This window comes from Staurois parvus, unplaced genomic scaffold (assembly GCF_062004578.1).
Source record: "Staurois parvus isolate SC_StPar_1 unplaced genomic scaffold, SC_StPar_1.0 ptg000682l, whole genome shotgun sequence".
Taxonomy (NCBI): Eukaryota; Metazoa; Chordata; class Amphibia; order Anura; family Ranidae; genus Staurois; species Staurois parvus.
In genome coordinates, this window is record NW_028318478.1 from 3,832,978 (window position 1) to 3,852,937 (window position 19,960).

Genomic DNA, 19,960 nt, shown 5'->3' on the forward strand with positions numbered 1-19,960 from the left:
CCAATATGTGCCTGGATGGCATTCAGGCTAAACCATCTTACCACATTAGTGCCGATGCATAATAGGTGGATGCACAATATTGCTGGTGAAGTCTACAAGGACTAATGCTGATAAACTTTTCAGCCACGTATAATATGGGATTAGGGAGACCCCTTTCTAATCCATCTTGATAGTCTTTGTCGTACTGGATCCTGGTCTCCCAAGAAAACCTCTCATTGTAGTTGATAGTTTCATTAAACTGATGAATAGGATCCCCTGAAGGAACAAGAAACAAAAACAACCTTTGAGGAACATGTGTGGGTGGCTTAGCATTTCTTATAATGGTTTAAATTATACAATATATTTCAGGCTACTTGACATTTACATAATCGTACAAGGCTGCTAGTTAATCCTTTTAATTAAATACACATATCAGTTATGCAGGTTATATTATTGATCAGATTCAATCAGTACCTAAGCTACATTGAATTAAGTCACAGAACATGCGATATCCATATGTGGATTCATAGTTGAGGGGTAGGCTGGCAGCCTTGTTCCAATAGCAACTAATAGCTGTACTCCCACAAGCCTTGGTACAGACACTGCATCATTGAAAATATTGTGATGACATCATGCTGGCATGTCATAATAGTATATGTACATTTAGAGTGTCACTTTGCACTTTGTTCTATAATGCAACTCTTGTAGAATTCAGGTCTGCAACTGCTATAACTACAACTGCACTACATGCAAATAGTGCCATAGAAGGGTCTGAATCACTGAAACCTTGTTCTCATGATAACCTGGAGGTTACCAGCTCCTCCTACTAGCCCCCCTTATACTTACCTGAGTCTGATCTTGATCCAACGATGTGCACAAGAGCAGAGGCTCTCATTCTCCTCATTGGCTCAGACACAGCAGTGGGATCCATTGGATCCTGCTGCTGTTAACTACAGCCAGTGAGAAGGAAGCAGGAGGCTGGGCTGAGAAATGCTTTGTGTGTCCTATGAGCACACAGATCCTACTCTTGAGCGAGCATGCACAAGTACCCCCAGAGCAAGCGACTTGCTATGGAACACTCAGCAGGGTGGAGGGGCCAGGAGTGCTGGCGGGAAACCCCAGAAGAAGAGGATCTGGACTGTTCTGTGCAAAACTATTACACAGAGCAGGTAAGTATGACATGTTTGTTATTTTAAAAAAATAAAAATAGAGCCTTTAGAATCACTTAAATGTATATGCAAAAGCAGTGATTGCATTGTTTACAAACTTGCTTATGGGAACATACAGAAACATTAATCAGACAGTGCATTGTGTCGTAAAGATGCAGAAATTCCTTCATTTTTCAAATTTTCAGGGTTTGATTGTTTGGGGGTTTAGAAGACGATGATCCTCTGGGAGGCAAAAACATTTATAACTAACAAGTCTACTTTATAAAGTGGAGAACTATGTACAATATAGGTGCAAATCTATCTGGGAATGCAGGGCAATCATTCACCTTGTTCAAGATCCTAGTCAGTAGGGCAATGTCGGTTTTGGACTCCTCACTTCTTTTCTTTTAGGGTCTGTGGAATGTTGGTAGCTAGTAGATGCCATTTCCACAATTACAGTAAATTACTGATGTTACAGAATTCTAGTTAAAGGATAATTTCACCTTTGGGAATATGTTACATGTCCCATGCAGTTTTAGAGTGAAAATGTAACATGTTCCCACTCATGCAGTTCTCCCCTCGATCCCCCTTCCTCTGACAGCAGGCTCGGTTATCTTCTCCCTGTACACAAGTTGAAAATAACATGGCTGTTCTGGGCTCTGCCCATATGGCTGTATCATTCATCCAGTTTCCTGTGAGTGAATGCCTACAAGTACCATCAACTATTGATGGCTGACAGCTTGTAGTTCTCAATGAACTATGAGGACGTTGGTTAGCTCTCTGGTAGTCCATTGATTCTTCCTTCTCTCAAGGTAACTGTCTGCCTGTATGAGATACGGGGAGGCAGCTATCATGAAAATCTGCAGGAGCCTAAGATTTCACCCACAATTGTGGGTGCAATGCTCTATAGGCTTCTTAGAAAAAAATAATAAATACACACTTTTTTTTTTTACAAAAAAGTGTGCATTTATTTATTTATTTTTGAAAATGTGAACTTACAGTATCCTTTAATACTAATCTTATACAATCCATTGTATATAGCTCACATTCCATTTTTATCCTGTACTTGACTGTATCTTGGATCCCACTAGAAAAGCTAATTCTTCCTCCGACAAGTACTTTCAAGATGATAGTAAATTTTGATCTAAAGTATCCTAGCAACCATATCCATTTAGCAGCTGTGTTTTAATGCCTGTTGTTTCCATGACACACTATATACGGGATGTTTATAGGCCCATGCTTCTTCCCAGAGTTATATTCAGCAGAGCAGCCAGTAAAATTCTTTTTTCAAGGTCATGGACACAGCAAACACAATGCTAGATTTTACAGAATGAAGAAACAAACATCCCTAGTACTGGTGCTTTGCAAGGTTATATCTTTACCACAACTTCAGAGATTCTTTAGACACATGGTAAATCACAGACACATATGGAAAATTTCAGCTGAACTTTTCTTGTTAGAGACATAATCTTCATATTTAAATAATATTCTCATTGCAATTACTACTATTGAATAAAAAAAATAAATACCAATATTCATAGTTAGCATTTAACCTATTACAGTTCTATTTTCCCATTACATGTACATTTTTTAACAATCATTCATTGGTTCAACCAGTGCTTTCTTTCCAATATTGCTTGAACAAGTCCGGAATCTGCAATCATTTATTATTAGGATTCCTGACCCTTTTCCTGATAAATGACTTAAACTATGTGTGCTGCCAAAACATCTCTCAAAAGAATGCAGTAGCCAAAACACATAATTGCTGAGGAGATCTAATCTAAGAACATTTGTTAACTCCAATGGGTGTTGGAAACTAAAATGTGCCAGATATAGTTGTAAGCTTTACACTGAACAATTTGAAGGTAATATTACAACTAACAGTGCAAACCAAGTAATTACTAAGGAAACACAACTTTTTAAACTGTAGGAATGTGTCAAAGTCTTTGGATACATGTGAATATGCATCTGAATGCATAAGTGACACTAATCAGTAATTTGTGAACAACAATTATATTCCTGGGTACAGTGGGCCTAAAGTGGCTGTGTCCCTTGAATAGAAAAGTAAAATATTTCCTCCTGCAAAGTAGCAAAGAAGACAGTTAATGTTAACCTATTCCTTGCTGTTGCTTAGGGATGGGCTTGATGATCAAGTCGAAGATAAGTTCAACTCCAACACTGACCGTTCGTGTGTTCGCCGAACAGTGCATTGTGAGGGCCATGATTGGCCGAAGCAATGCACCAGACACAGGTTAGGTGCAATGCTTTTGCCAATCACAGCACAATTGGGCAGAGCTGGTGGTGATGTCACATCTGACCGGCTGGGTGTGCATGGGTCAGCGGGCGTCAGGTTTTTTTCATTTCAGCAAGCCGGCGGCATTGTTCCAAGGATGGACACTGTGAATGACGATGAATTACAATGACGGAACCATTTTTTTGGCTTTTTTTTTTTTAATTAAAAGGACTTGTCAAAAACTGTGTTTTTTGTGTACCCCTTACTTATCACGGGTGGGCAGCATCAGGCCAGGGTTGTGGGGAAGAAACCCTTGTCCCCACCGGCATGGGAACACTGTCACAATGCCAAGGGCATGTAGTCTGGTAAGTCCTGCCAGGCCTGTGCTTGGATCAAGCATCTCGTAAGAATTTAGGGGGGACCCCAAGATTTCCCCCCCATTTTATTGAGGGTGGGATTCCCTTTAAAAGTCCTACCAGGTCTACATGGCTTTTAGGAGGAACCCCACGCATTTTTTCCTCTCATTTGGGCAGGTAGACTTCCCCTAAAAAAGTCTCACCAGGCTTAAAGGGCCCAGTATGTCTTTTAGGGGGTTCCCTATGCACTTTTTTTGGAACTATTTACTATGGGGGAGGGCACCATGCTTTTTTTTTAATTTTTCAATTTTGTTTTTATAAAAATGTAATTAAAAAAAAGTCAGCCCCCCCCAGCATGATATTTAAAGGAATTTTAAGGGAATTTTTTTTATTACTTTAACCTCCCTAGTGGCATTCCCAAGTGTAGCTCGGGGTAAATTTTCAGTACCAAAAGCGGTAACCCCAAGCTACACTCGGGCTTACCATGCGGCGTTGCTCAGGGATTCCCTGCAGCGCTTACCTTGTCCTTCGTCTCCCATGATGCGTTCCCTGCAGCAACCATGGCCATCTCCTCCGGAAGATGCTGGCATCCGGCTTCCGTGTTCCACTCCCTGCGAGCATCAGGACGTACGGGACGTACAGGGGCCGGAACAGCGGCAAATTTAAAAATCAAACTATTTCACGTACATTTTGTCCCTACTGCTTTGTCCTGTGCCCTGCCAGCATTTTTACTGTTCTTTCTGCCAGGAAACTTAGAAAAGTCCATGGCGTCCAAAAAGCGTCCCTTTTGGTCAAAAGCGGTTTTAGACCGGCTAGAGAATAGCAATAGTAAATCAGAACCACTTGTAGAATTGAGTGATAATGATTCGTGGGGAAATTCGTCATCAGACACTGAAAACGATTTTATGACTTTGCTCAGCGATGTGAGAACTTGGCGCTATATTTCAAATTTCAGTGTTTTTGGTTTGATTATATTATTGAATTAAATTTATTATTATTATATTATTATTTTTATGATTATTTATTAAATTATAATTTATGATTTTGTGTTTCAAGTTTTATCCTACCCGGGATGTTTACTAGACTTGTTCGGACAGATTTCAGTGAGTTATTCCTAAAAATTCCAGGCCTACAATAAAAAAAAATATATATTTCCATGCAAAGAAATATGGACATAATCATACCTCTGGGGAGGTTAAGCAATAAAAATTGACCACCCCTTTAAAAACTATACTTTTTTTTTTCACTGACTCATGTCCCTCAGGGCAGTGCCCAAGTCCCCATACCCCTTTTTTGGCCAATAACTTGCATATTCATATTGCATATTCACTTGCTTCAAAATGGGCAATATGAATTTAAAAGTTCTAGTCCCATAGACTTGCATTGAGTTTGAAGTACGCGGTCGAACGTTGATTAGGTTTGAACGTTCGACCGTGAACCGAACACGGGGTTGTTTAGTCCTTCACTGCTGCTGATCTTTGCTGCATTAAAAATATACTGATACCTGAAGAATTTTCAAAATCCAACACTTCCAGGTCCCCAGCTGTGCATAGTGGTAGAGTCAACCTGCCCTTAGATTGCTTTTGTATTCTTTTGTGAGAAAACGGCCACTAGGAGGAACAAAGAGGGCAAAACTGGGGAACAGGCATCAGGTAAAGGCAGAAAAGGTAAATATGCATTGAATAAATACTTCTTTGCAGGGGGCAAATTTTTTTACATTTGCATTCCAGTGACACAGTCTAAAAATGTATATAATTGTTAATAGAATTTCAATCTTAAAATCTAAAGCTTTCAATAAAATAATACTTAGCAATCCTGCCATGTTCAGGCACTTCCTGTAACAGATGACAGCCCTCTGTCCATGTCTCCCAGTTGTTCTCTCAAATTGTCAACCTGTCATATGAACTTCTGGTGATCAGTTACAGCTGTGCTGATACTCATTGCACAGGCATGTTCCACCATTGTCACCATCGGAAAGCATGAGCATAAAACTGCAGCTGCTGCTAGACAGGAAATTACTGAAAAAAATGTGGAGATCAACAGACCTGGGATGCAAAAAAAGATGGAAAAAATAAAAACAGTATTTTCTAAATACAGATCAATAGTAAAAGTGAGCGCTATCCAAACAGCTGCTGTGCACTCAAGGTAACCAACATAAGCCTAAAAAAACAGAAAGAATAAATAGTGCAGTGCTAAAAATTGACAAAAAGTATTCACAATGAATAAAATATGGTTCAATATGAACAGTCTGTGCAGTTGTAAAGTGCCAAGTGACTGGTAGACTCAATGGTGGTGCTCCGTGAGTAATAGTTAAATTGCGCACTCACCAGAAGTATAATGATAATACGCGTTACTTATACGCGTTACTTATTGTCAACTTTTATTTATTTGCACTATTTATTCTTTCTAGTATTTTCTAAATTTAAAAAAAATGGTAATTGTTTTTGTTACACAGTTCATAAGAGAACTAAACATCATCTAATCATCCAGTTAGTGGTACCATCTTCATCTAATGAATTATTGCAATTTACTGAACATCATTGGACTATGCATTGCTAATAAAATTATTATTAAAGTGTTAAAAAAATACCTGCCAGAGTAATATTTAAACCCCTTAATCCAACCCATAATCCAATACTGGCATTCACCATGGCATGACTGAAAGACTTGTACACAGTTGTGACAGTTATAGATCCAACCTCCCAGTCACGAGTAAAGTTAACACCTGTAAAGAAGGAGAGAAGAAAAACACAGGACATGTATGAGTTTAGTTATTCAACAAACATGACATTGTTTTAACTTTGTGTCAGGCTCTGCAACATACCTTTCTCTGTGAGATATAAAAAATAAATTATCATATTTAAATGATCAGATTTCAATTAATTAGAGATATAAAAAAAAATGAATGCAGCAAATTATTTTGTACCTTATGGAATTAAGCCAGCCATAGATGGATCGAATCTCAGCTGGTTCAGGCTGGTTGTACTGAAGTCGTTCCATCAGGATTGGCAGGGAAAGCTCCCTGCCGGCATATCACAATAGCGCTGCAGGAGGGATTCCCTAATCAGCAGTAAATGTGTTTACGGGGGAATCGAGTGATTTGCTTTCCTGCAGGCCGTGGCTGCAGGAAAGAAAAATCGCATATTGATCAGTTTTTCTATGACTAAAACATTTTACCTACATTTCTATCTATAAATCTCATCACTGGTGCTATCTGAAAAAATATGGTCATACTTTTACCTGTATTATAGTAGGAATATCATGATATGCCTTGAATGGGACTTGTTTTTTTTAGATGAGGGGCAGTTCTTAATGAATATTAAAATCACAGAACTCAAAACATACTAAATAATATAATTTTCTGACTTCTGTCCTAAAAATACATGCTCTGCTTATATGAATCAAGGCCTGCTTTTTAGTTTTACCACTGCCTTAATCATAAGTACAGTAGAGTCTCTGCAAATTTTTTCACAGGCCTTCTGTTGACTGTTCCTTATACTGATCATCAGATGCAACTGACAAAACATTTGTTTGGTCAATTTTTCAAAGCTGAAATAGTAACTTTGATTTCCTATGGATTGTACCTAATATATCTTTATTTCCACTTAAAGTCTGGAAACCTCAACCTCTTAGCAGTCTGTGTGGATTATTTGGAAATGAGGCTGCATACTCTTTTTAAAAAGTAAAAAGGTTTATTTGTTGCCTTGAAAGGCACAGAAGCACACACAGTATGTTAAAGCAGAGCTCCACCCAAAAGGGTAAGTTCTGCTTTAAGCCTTTTCCCCCGCTCCCCGTTAAGGAGTGGTACCTTTGGGGAGTGGGTACCCAAATTTTACAGGTACCCGCTCCCACTTTCGCTGACATTGCCTAAGGTGATCAGAAGAGGAAGTTGTCCTCCCCCCTCCTTCCCCATAGTCTTCTGATCCACATGACAGGTCCCAGAAGACTACGGGACCATTCACAAAGTGCAGAGCTACTTGTGAATGCGCAATGAGCACTCGGCTGTGAAGTCGCAAGCTGTCACAGCTGGGTACCCACACTGAAGATGCTGGTGCCGGGGAGAGAAGATGACCGGTGAAAGAAGCCATGGTGAGGACATTGCTGGACCGAGGGACAGGTAAGTGTCTGTATTTTAAAGGTCAGCAGCTATAGTTTTTTGTTGCTGCTAACGTTTATTTTTTTTTTATTCAACTGGAACTCCGCTTTAACAATTCCTTAACAAATTGCATAGTCAGACCTCATTGCAACAAGGACAAAGACCTTTAAGATGTTTCTCTAATACACTAAACTCGAATTTAAATAATTCCTGAAGATTGCTACAATATTTTAGTCTCTGTCGTATTCCTATCTGCCATGACAGTGTGTATTACTGGCATTTTTTGTAAAGTTGATGCATGAATGTTGCTGTCACATTTTGAGGTCATAGAGTGGTTGAAAACCTTTGCAAATAACCACTGAAGTGACTAGCAGCAGGTGATACACCCAGATGGAATAAATCCTTTACATATGTGGTACCTGTTTATATACAGCCATTTCTTCTTTACAGCCTTCCAAAACACACATTTTACACAGCATCTGAAAAGTATGTGAAATGAAGCAGGTGGGGATCTGATGTCTCACACTGCAGAGCTCAGTGAAGAAAGTTCTGATCCCTGATTGGAGGAAAGGGACACACACCCTCCTCACAATACACAAGGAACATGCACATCTGCAGCTGTCAGTCACAGGCAATATGCTGTAGCTCTTCTCCCTCATCATCAACTATCTCTTGTAGTCGGAAAAACCTGTCAGAAGTGACTTATGCAGATAACAAAGGAACAAGGCAGCAAATTACCTTCAGTGCTTTGGATAGAGACAAGAACACAGTATAGAAGGATGTGCTTTGTTCATGTTTCTTTTCAGATGTTTAAAACCACTTTGACTGTAGCCTTGCAGTTTCTGGAAAAATGATCTGTGGATGCACAGAATCTGAAGTACACAGTATGGTTCCTTAGAAACTCATTGCATTCTTCAAAGGGCATTCCCTTGAATACACAAACAATTTCTAAGAGGATTTGATTTTTCATGAATTAGATAGTAGGGGTTTGAGTCTTTTCACCTTTCTTCAGTGTTGCCACTGTTAGTAGGTGTATCCCCCATCTTTCTAACAGAAAGAACATGCTTATAGTCTTTGTATTTAATGCTGCGGTCTTCTCTTCTGGCGCCTCGGAATGCTCAGATCAATAATTGAGAAGCTTGGATCATTCTTGGCTCTGACTAAGTCTTTTATTACTTCAAACTTTGAAAAAGGGAAAGGTTGAAAGAAGATTTTCTTTTTCTTTTTATGCCTAGAACATACTGTTGTCAATTTTTCTTGGATCTTGTAAGTCAATTTTGCTATAACTTAGTTCAAATGGCAGTTTCTAGGAAACTAATACCTTGTAAATGTTGGTCTTCCTTTGCAAATTCAAGCTCAATAAGATTACTTAGTTCCTGGAACTTTTGGTTGTCTCTGTTCGATGATTTCAGAAAGTTCCCCAGTATCATAAACAAGGCAAGCTTAATAACTTCAGAAGTGCCATAGGTTGATTTATTCTTTCCCATGCAAGACCTTGTCTGGTTTGTGGATGTGAACAGTTTTGAGTTTCTGAACACAGAGCAATGACTGGAAGACTAACCATCTGATTACCAAATCAAGTTCTTGCATAGGTGGGATGCTAGGGTCCTCGACTATTGATTTGAACATGGACTTCCAGCTCCAGTAGTTATCTGGGTGATAATTCAATCAAACTTCATAAGGCAAGTATTAATACATTTTGTGAGTTTCATGTACTTTGCAAGGTCTGGAAAATTAGTTTTTCCTGGCCTTTTTGTGACAGTTGCTCCTTTGCCAATGCTGGAAATGGTGGTATTAAAAAAATAATGTTTAGGTGTTGGAAGAGAAAAAGAAGTAGCAGATAAGTTCAGTCCAGGTGAAAGCTACACTTTGATGTGGGCCTGAAAAGCCATCTGACCAATCTGAGGAGGTTTTGAGGTGATCTGGTGGACTGGGTTCAAGAAAGTGAGTCTGCAATTACATGTGAATTGCTGCATAGGATGTTAGTAACTTGAAAGGCAGAGAAGTGTCAGATATTCCAGTGTGACCTGGATTTGAAGCATCTTGTGTAATTGTGCCATCATTTTAGCTTAGAATAAATTGCAACAATCATCTTGTAGGGTCATCAGAGGTTATCTGAAACCAGACAATTGACTTATTTTCCCTCTGCAGCTTTTTCCAACATTCCGAGTTAATCCATAGCTGCTGCTGCCTTTCTTTTGAAAGACTTTTAGCTAAGCTTCGACCTGCTCACAAGCCCAGACCCTTCAAGTCTGGTATGGATTTTAGGGGGGAATCCCATGCCAAAATGTAAAAAAATATGGTGTGGGTTCCCCCCAAAATTCTTACCACACCCTTATCCGAGAATGGAGCCCGACAGCCCAGGAAAGGGGGAGAATGAGTGAGCGCCCCTCCTCCTGAATCATACCGTCCCCTACACTCCACCGAAACTGCCTTACTCAAACTCTCCAACGACCTACTAACCACCAAAGCTAATGGCCACTATTCAGTGCTCCTACTCCTTGACCTCTCCGCCGCCTTCGACACAGTCAACCACCCCCTCCTCCTCAGGAAACTACACTCCCTCGGCCTCAGAGATTCCGCTCTCTCCTGGCTCTCATCCTACCTGTCACAACGCTCTTTCAGCATCACCTATAATGCTACCACCTCCCCCTCACTCCCCCTCTCTGTTGGGGTCCCTCAAGGCTCTGTCCTCGGGCCCCTTCTCTTCTCCATCTACACCTCCTCCCTTGGCCAACTCATACACTCTCACGGCTTCAACTACCACCTCTATGCCGACGACACACAAATCTATCTCTCAACCCCCCACCTCACCCCCTCAGTCTTCGCCCGAATCAATAACCTACTGAGCGACATATCAGACTGGATGTCGCTCCACTTCCTTAAACTGAACCTCTCCAAAACCAAATTTCTTGTCTTCCCCCCCAGCCCGGACACCACCCCCCATTGAATTCTCCATCACGTCCAACAACGCCACCATCAAACCCGCCCCACAGGCCAGAGTACTTGGTGTCATTCTGGACTCCAACCTATCCTTCCAGCCCCAAGTCCAATCATTACCAAACTCATGCAGACTCCACCTCCGCAACATCGCCAAAATCCGCACGTTCCTAACCCCAGAAACCAATAAACAGCTCATCCACTCTCTCATCATATCACGACTTGATTACTGCAACTCCCTCCTCACTGGCCTGCCTCGCCACAGGCTATCCCCGCTTCAGTTGATCCTGAATATGGCTGCCAGACTCATTCACCTTACCAACCGCTCAGTTTCTGCCACTCCCCTCTGCCAATCCCTCCACTGGCTTCCGATTGCGCAACGGATCAAATTCAAAATCCTAACACTGACGTACAAAGATGTCCACCATACTGCCCCAAACTACATCACCGACCTAATATCCAAGTACCACCCAACACGCACACTCTGCTCCTCACAAGACCTCCTCTCTAGTTCCCTGGTCTCCTCCTCCCATGCCCGCCTCCAGGACTTCTCCAGGGTGTCACCCATCCTCTGGAACTCCCTGCCCAAACCCATCAGACTATCACCTACTCTCCTCTCCTTTAGGCACACCCTGAAAACCCACCTCTTCAGGGAAGCCTACCCCACCCCCTGCTAACTTGCTGACCTCCTTCACTTTTCCTACCACTCCATCCCCCGCAGCTATCTCCTCCTGTACCACCATCCCCTCCCTCTTAGATTGTAAGCTCGAAAGAGCAGGGCCCTCGAACCCCTCATGTTTTGCATTGTATTGTTATTGTTCTGTCACATGTTCTGTCCCCCTTTGTAATGTACAGCGCTGAGTGAACTGTGCGCTTTATAAATCCTGTATAATAATAATAATAATAATAATAATACCAGGTCACATGCTCTCAACACAGGGGGTGCTTTGGGGTAGGGGGGATCCCCCCAGAGCACCATGTCCCCATGTTGATGAAGACAAGGGTCTGTTCTGTGTATGCAGGGGTTCAGGGGGTGACTTATCACAATCTGGAAGCCTCTTTTAACAAGGGGGCCCCCAGATCCCAGACCCCCCCACTATGTGAATGAGTATGACATACATAATACCCCTACCCATTCAGCAAAAAAGTGTAGTGAGTAAAAACGCAAAAACAGTTTTTGAAAGTCCTTTATTAAAAAGCACCCCCCCCAAAAAAAAATATGTTCCCGGAAGTAGATCCCATGTCAATCATGATGAACGCCACCTGCCAACCTCCCCCAAAAAAAAGCTCTGCACCAGCTTCACCATCTGACAGTTCTTAAACATCGCCGATCCAGCATGCCATATCAGACCCATACCAGGACCTTTGTGACAGGGGGGGACTCCACACATTTTTTTTTCCAGAAGTTGTAATTACCAGCATTTGGCAGTCAGCAGGGAACTCTGCCGACAGCCGATGAGTCATCGATTGTTAAGGACTTGGTGGCCGGCTTGATGGCCCACTCCTTAGCAACCAGCTATTCTTCAAAAGAATTGGGATCGTCGATCAATTGTCAACCGATTCGATTTATTCCAAAAATTTAGAAATTATTAGAAAATGAATATACGAAACTGGACGCATTTAAAAAAAAATTGTTACTATTTCATTTGGAGATTCGGATACATCCGAATCGCCGAATAACCAAAAATCCGTCCGAATTTATATTCGGACCGAAACAAATTGCAAATGTCTAATTTTTTTCTTGTTTGTGCCATAATTCTTGTAAAGATTTAAGAAAAGTTTAACTGCACATTTAGGTCTACCAGATATCTTTACCTGTGAAAATCAGCTTCAGCTTGAGGTGGTGATGGTTGCTCACTGTCTAATCAAACAAGGATTATCTCTAGTGTATGCACAGATCTTTGATGTGACAGGTGAGCAGTGTAGCTATATCTGTGTCACAAGTTGTGCAGAAAAACAGGTGTCTGTTCAGAGCGGAAATCAAACAGTCTAGCAATTCCAACACAGGGATAATTCTAGAAACAACAGTACTTACACTTTCACAAGTAAAGTACTGTACATGCACACTGAACATCTTGATAACGCTGGTAACGTTAGCTGTGTAAAGTCACATTAAAAACGAGTTTTCCAGCTTTTTTCAGCATTTTTGCATTAGCGTCTAGCTGCGTTTTGCCGCGTTTGAGGTTTTTTTTTAGCATCTTCTAGCAATTTTTTGTACCAAAATGAAAATTGGGGGGGGGGGGTGTTTAAAAAAAGTCCAGAAATGCCGGTTTGCTGTGTTTTTCAGCATTAGAGTGTTTTTACAGCTAAAAAACCTCCTCTAGAAACCCACTAGTCCTGGGTTTTTTTTCCTCCCAAAAAATGTCCCAGCCAAAAAATGTTTATGTGTGTATGGACACATAGGATATCATAAGATAACATGCTGGGGGTTTACTAGCTGTAGAAAAAAACATTAAAAGCCAAAAACAGCTGCTGTAAAAACATCAAGTGTGAATGAGGACCAATGAGTAAGATCAGACACATCAAGAGTAATGCAGCAGACTGTAGCCTGATCCTCAGTTGCTTCAGAAAAGGTGTGATTAATAGTCTGTAGAGCAATGTGAGCGTGCTAGTAGTATAGACAAAGACCATGCACTTATTGAGGCACAGGTGAACTTCACAGCAGATAGAACAGACTGTGTAGAAGGCTTCAGATACCTGCCTTACTGTTCTGTTTCAAATGTTGATATATGCATTGGCATACCCCCTTAGACCCAGCCTGTGTGGACAGTGTAGCCACATGATGACTTGGCAAATCCACAGTTAGATTAACTCCCTATTCAGAAATTGAATTCAACATGGTTTTATTTCAGATAAGTGCAATACAAACAATGTTTTTCAATGTCTTTTGAAGTGTAAGAGAGCAATAATTTTCCTATGCCCTGTCTCTGCAGTGGACAGTAAAACTAAATCTTTACAGAATGAAGAGTCAAATAATGTCTGGCTAAGGACTGTACTAACTAGAGACAAAACAGAAGGAGGGATAGAGGAACATACAAAATATATACCAATAAACAAGACAATAGACAGGCTACTGTGGCAGCACAGAGTCTACAGTCGTTAACATGAGTTCTATAAGCAGGAAAAGTATGCAGGGATAAGATAGGGACCAGAGTTAACATGAATATTTACCAGAATTGAGAGAAGAAAAATAGAAAGAGTTTAAGTAGGATATAAAAGTTTAATTTGTATTCTTGGAATTGCAAGAGAAAGATTAATTATTCTTATAATGATGGGAATGTTTTACACAAGTAATAAGTTAACAAAGGTGTGTTTTTTCAGATATGGGAGAAATTAAGAGAAACCAAGCAAGAAAACAAAATACATTGAATAAACAAACAACTGGCCACCTTAAAATAAAAATGAAGGAATATGTGTTGATTTTGGTTGCTTGCAGAGTGTTGTAGTACTTTAGGTATAATCTTGATGCATACTTATTAGATGAGGTACTGAGATGTAACAAGCATACCTAAACATGTTGCTCCCAACATATATAGTTGACATCAAAGTAAACCTAACCTGGTGTAACAAATGTTTAAGGTAGCAAAACTGCTAAAGTGTAGGTCCCTGCAAGTACCTGTATTAGTATTCAGCTAAATCCTTGCTTTCCTGTAAATCTTCTTGGTTCCTAGGCTTAGGCTACACCTGGGGCTTTAACTGCTTTCCAGATTAAGATTATGTTCCACAAGTATTAGGCTCGAGAAGGCCAGGCCTTATGAATAGCCTCATATCAGCCAAAGGGCCTCACAGAGATATGAAGATCAATCTAACGACTAGGTACTTGTAGTCAACACAAAGAGTTCATACCTTAATACCCTTTTAATACTCTTGTTATCTTAAATTAGGTCAAGTTCACATCAATGCCAGAAAAAATTGCTTTTTATATGCTAAAATAAGCAATGTCTAAAAAAAGCACATTTTCCATTTATGTTTAAATGTTTTATGCATTCAAAATTAAAATGCAAATATTGACTTTCTTGGAGTTAAAAAAAAATCACATTAGAAGGAAGCCAAGGTGAAGTGTATTTCATGTTTATTTTAAAAAGTGCTTATTGTGACGGGCAAGAAACAAAGCACATGATTAAGAAGGGTTTGATGGAAATGATCATTCTTCAACACACGCACAGCACTGGGCAAGGGTCAGTCACTCGCTGATTAGCTTCACTGCCCTTGAACTGCTATGTGCAACATGACCAGATTCCAACAGAGCCTTCACAATGTCTTGCATTGGGACAGATTCAATTTAGAATAAGCAGCAAAAACTTACTTAGAATCACAGTGCCAATAAAGAGACTTGTCAGCACTTTCACAATCCAGAAGGTTCTCTGTAAATAAGAAGTGTTAGTTGTATCATAAATACACATGTTCTAAAAAGAAATACATTTATTACAGCAAATGATTTATGAAAAGTGCAAAAATTCACTATCCATGACAAATGGTAGACTAAAATATTACAATTATTGGCAGATGTAAGTGTAGTCGTGCTATTATTTTCTTTTCGTGTTATGCAAGATGTCGGTTCAAATTCCAACTCCATGCACTACCTGCCTGGAGTTTGCATGTTCTCCCTGTGCATGCGTGGGTTTCCTCCAGACTCTCCAGTTTCCTCCCACTCAAAAAACATGCTGGTAAGTTAACTGGCTCCTGTCTAAATTGGCCCTAGTATGAATGTGACTTAGGGACAGTAGACTGTATGCTCCTTGAGGGCAGGGACTGAGGTGAATGTGTAATAAATATATATGTAAAGCACTGTATAAATTGACGGTGCTATAGATGTACCTGTAATAAATAACACATAAATAAATGCACGGGGAACAGTATTTGCCAACATGTTATGGCTACATTAACCGCTTTCTCGCCACCCTATAGCAGAAATACTGCTACAGGGCAGCAGATGTGCGAAACTCACGTATATATATGTGATTTTCCATTTCCAGGTAGGGGGCATAAGTGAGCTGTGTGCGCGCCCTACGCGTGCCAATATTCGCATCCTCAGGTGTCAATCACTGAGTCCCTGCTGGTGATTACTCGCCGGCACCTGGTAATCACCAAGAATTACCGATGGGGGGAGAGAACTGTATGTAAACAATACAGTTCTCTCCCCTGTCAGCTTTAGCACACTGCTTTGTATGGCTCTGCATAGCAGAGCCATACAAAGCAGTGTGCTTACAGTTGAAAGCACAGACACATCTTACTGTAAAGCAGCACACAGTTAACCCTTTTATTGCCCCAGATGTTAACCCCTTCCTGCCCAGTGCCATTAGTACAGTGTCAGTGCCTTTTTTTAGCACTGATCACTGTATTGGTGTCACTAGGTATGTCAGTGACACCCTGGTGTCAGAATGCCAGCCGCAGTCCCACAGTCCCGCAATAAGTCGCTGATCGCCGCTATTACTAGTAGAGAAAAAAAAATCCAGTATCTATACCGTCATTTGTAAACGCTATAACATAACTTTCATGTAAACCAATTAATATACACGTATTAGGATTTTTTTTATAGCAAAGACATGTCACAGAATACATTTTGGCCTAAATTTATGACAAAACTTGATTTTTTTAATTTTTTTATTGGACATGTTTAATAGCAAAAAGTCAAAAATATTGTTTTTTTCTCAATATTGTGGGTCTTTTTTTTATAGCGCAAAAAATAAAAAATGCACAGGCGATCAAAATACCACCAAAAGAAAGCTCAATGTGTGGGAAAGAAAGGACATAAATTTCATTTGGTTGCAACGTTGCACGACTGCACAATTGTCAGTTAAAGTAACGTAGTGCCATAATGCAAAAAATGGCCTGGTCAGGAAGAGGGGTAAATCCTCTGGAGGGCAAGTGGTTAAGAGGGTAATTAATGATTAAGTTATACAGTTCAAGAGCTATTCAGAACTGAACCTATTTGAACAAAAAGTTGTATTCTGTAGGGGTGTGTATTAATAGTATTTTCTTTCATACTGCATTTGACAATGCCATCCCTTTTAGCCAGCTATTTAGGTTGATTTTCTAAAACTGGAGATTGCAAAATGTGGTGCAGCTCTGCACACAAACCAATCTTTTTTTCGGTTTGTCACGGTATAGGGGCCCTGCCAATTATTAATTTCTGCTTAAACCTCTCATTAATTCCTTGTGCCAAACGTCCCCAAATGTAATTACTGTATGTCCTCCCTGTCATCCTGCCAAATGTTCCCAAATTCAATCAATGTATTTCCTCCACTGTCATCCGGCTTTATGTTCCCAAATTCAATTAATGCCTTTCCTCTCCTGCAATAATGCATTCCAACCCAAACTTCATAGACAATTTCCTCTCTGTCATGTGTGTATTCTATTGTGTACTCTAGCCCAAACTTCTTTGACAATTTCCTCTCTGTCCTGTGTGTATTCTATTGTGTATTCTAGCCCAAACTTTGTTAACAATTTCCTCTCTGTCATGTGTGTGTGTGTGTGTGTATTCTGGCCCAAACTTCCTTAGCCACTTCCCCCCTTTCAGGATGACCGGCCCCCTGCTGTCTCTCGTCCTGCCTCGGCTCTTTGAAGCCGAGCCTCATTGCTAAGCAAAGAGGCACGCCGCCCATGGCCTGCCCCTGGTTGCCAGGGTGACTGGTAAGCGCCCTACACCTGTTTAAGAGACTGGTGCTGGGCTCTTCCCGATCATCCTTCTGTGCTGCGCAGTCATCGAGGGATCCCAGCTGCGGTGGGACCCTCGTGGCTAAACTCTGCCAAGACCCTCAGCCAAGGGGGAGAACGCACCCAAGCCCTGCCTGAGACCCCAGCCTAGGGGGAGATTGCCTGCCAGCTGCCTGAGACCCCAGCCTAGGGGGAGATTGCATGCCAGTTCTGCCTGAGACCCCAGCCTAGGGGGAGACCGCACAAGCCCGCTGCCTGAGACCCCCAGCCCAAAGGGGGGAGACCGCACAAGCCAGCCTGCCTGAGACCCCCAGCCCAAAGGGGGGAGACCGCACAAGCTAGCCTGCCTGGGACCTCCAGCCAAAGGGAGAGGTACCTGTGCCCTACTATCTTATCCCTGGGAGACCGGGCACCCTGTCGGATCCGTGAGCGTATGCTTTCCCCTGTTTTACCTGAACTGTTCCTGTGATGACCCCCTACCTCCCTTGTTGGATTACAATCTGCTACAGAGACTTTTCCTTTGCCCTTGGTGCTGGACTACAAGTGTTTTAGCCCCCTCCTTGCTGTCCTCCTATTGGCGAGGTCACCCTCCCTGCAATCCCCCCATTGAGTGACTGTCAGTTTTTGTCTCAGTACAGTTTTGTGCGTTTGCCATCTGCTCTGTGTGTTCTGTCCTACCCTCCATCACACGGTCAAAGCTTAATTGAACAAGCTGAAGTTTGAAGCTGATTGGCTACCATGTACAGCTACACCAGATTTTGCACTTTAGAAAGTCAAGCCCATTGCCTTCAATGCAGTTTATATCTATTCTTCACAGATTCTAGCTGGATGGATCTTTAGTTAGCAACATACATATGGTTTTTGTTTAGTGAAGTACTTGTTCTTCAATTATTTCTTTGTTCATTTTCATTAGTTTGTAAGCTCTTGGGGCAGGGGCATCCTACTAAGAGCTAATTCACACTCACAGGGAAAAGCACTCTTTTGCACTAGATAATGTCAGCCTCTGGAAGGTCACATAAAAAACAGTTATATATGTGCTCTGTTCCTACTAGAAAAGAGGCTGCAGATGTGGAGCTCCCTGTCAGTCTGTGCATTTCTATGTACTGCAACTGAGCTGTGGTGCATACACATTACTGAAATGTCACTTTCTGACATTAAAGTAAAGTAAAGTTATGAAAAAATAAATAAATAAAGGTATACAGTGCCTTGAATTTTAAAAATACAAGGCACCCCCCCCCACAAGCCCATAACACTAGCCCACACAGGAAAACAAATAGTTTACCCATGTGGGTAACGTGAACGAGCCTTAGCCTGGGTTTACACTGATGTGGTGTGGAATTCACAGCGGTGTCTCTGCGAATTCCGCACCGCATCACAATCACACCTTGTTCATGTGAACCGCTGCGGTTGTGTATATTAAGTTAACAACCCCCCGAAATCGGTTCGCAAAACGTGGTGCGATGTGCAGAATCAGATCGCATAGGTGTGAATACCTAGTTTCTAGTGTGGATCAAAAAGAGGGTCCTGCACCTTTTTGGTGCGGATGCGGTACGAATTGAGCCATACAAAATGTATGGCTCCAATCATACAGAACAGAATTTGCATGTGATTTGCACAGGGATGCGGTTTGGTTCCTCTGCGAATCACATGCAATATTCCACTCCGCATTGGTGTGAACTCAGAATAAAAGGTCTCATTGACTGTTGTTAATATTTGTATGTTTGTTTTGTATTTTCTTGTACAACTGTGCATAATTTGTTAGTACTACTTACATAAATAATAATTTTATAGGTTTATTGGCTTCCTATTTCAATATCCCACAGAAGAACAATGTAAGTTATAAGTCTTCGCTAACTTAAAATGGCTGGTATTAAAAGCACAGCAAAGCTTAAATTGAACTTGTCATAAGAGAAATACAGGGGCTGTCATTATAAACCTACTTCTGGAATCTCTAGTTGCCTGTTGGTGCAGATAGGGAATAATAATGAAACTTTTTCTTACCAATTTTCCTCTGATTCCAGGCAATATAATAATAAAAGTAGTTGCAGTGATCAGACATATAATGATGATTTCAACAATATTTGTGTCGAAAAGAAAAGGTGTCCTGGGCCGGGAGTAAAATGGGAAAACAGATTCATGCATGATGACTTTCTGCAGGGCATGAAACCTGGAAAATTGGAACAAAAAATGAAGGTTAATGCTATAATAATGTGCACATGGTTCTTGTGAAATTCTTAGGGCAGAAGATTCCGTTGTGAATCAGCGAGTAAGATATGTATGTGAGATACATATACAATGATATAGGTACAGTATGTACCTAAGTACATAATTAGATAGCAGGTGGGAATGAGTCAGGTTAGTCTAAAAAATATTACTCCTTAAGGCCTTTGCTAATGCCAAACATGTTAATGATGCAAAACATATAAACAGTATATTACAGTAGACATTTGGACAAAAAAAAATCAGATATTTAAACATTTGACATGAAAACCGTAGCAACACCCAAGTACCCTAATTCAGAATTGGGATCAAAGTAGCAGAGTTGTTTGTC

The 19,960-nt window shown here is 40.9% G+C and overlaps 1 protein-coding gene across 1 annotated transcript in view; it reads right to left on the reverse strand.

Moving 5' to 3' along the window:
* The window catches only part of LOC149447557 (dual oxidase maturation factor 1-like), a 108,128-nt gene that overhangs the window by 36,015 nt on the left and 52,153 nt on the right, over nt 1–19,960 (reverse strand). Inside the window, exons 2-5 of the mRNA XM_089652421.1 lie at nt 19,411–19,576; nt 15,059–15,116; nt 6,307–6,441; nt 42–255 (exon numbers count right to left, since the gene is read on the reverse strand). Coding sequence (XP_089508547.1) covers nt 42–255; nt 6,307–6,441; nt 15,059–15,116; nt 19,411–19,551 — 548 coding nt within the window. The 5' untranslated portion in view covers nt 19,552–19,576. The remainder of the gene's footprint in view (nt 1–41; nt 256–6,306; nt 6,442–15,058; nt 15,117–19,410; nt 19,577–19,960) is intronic.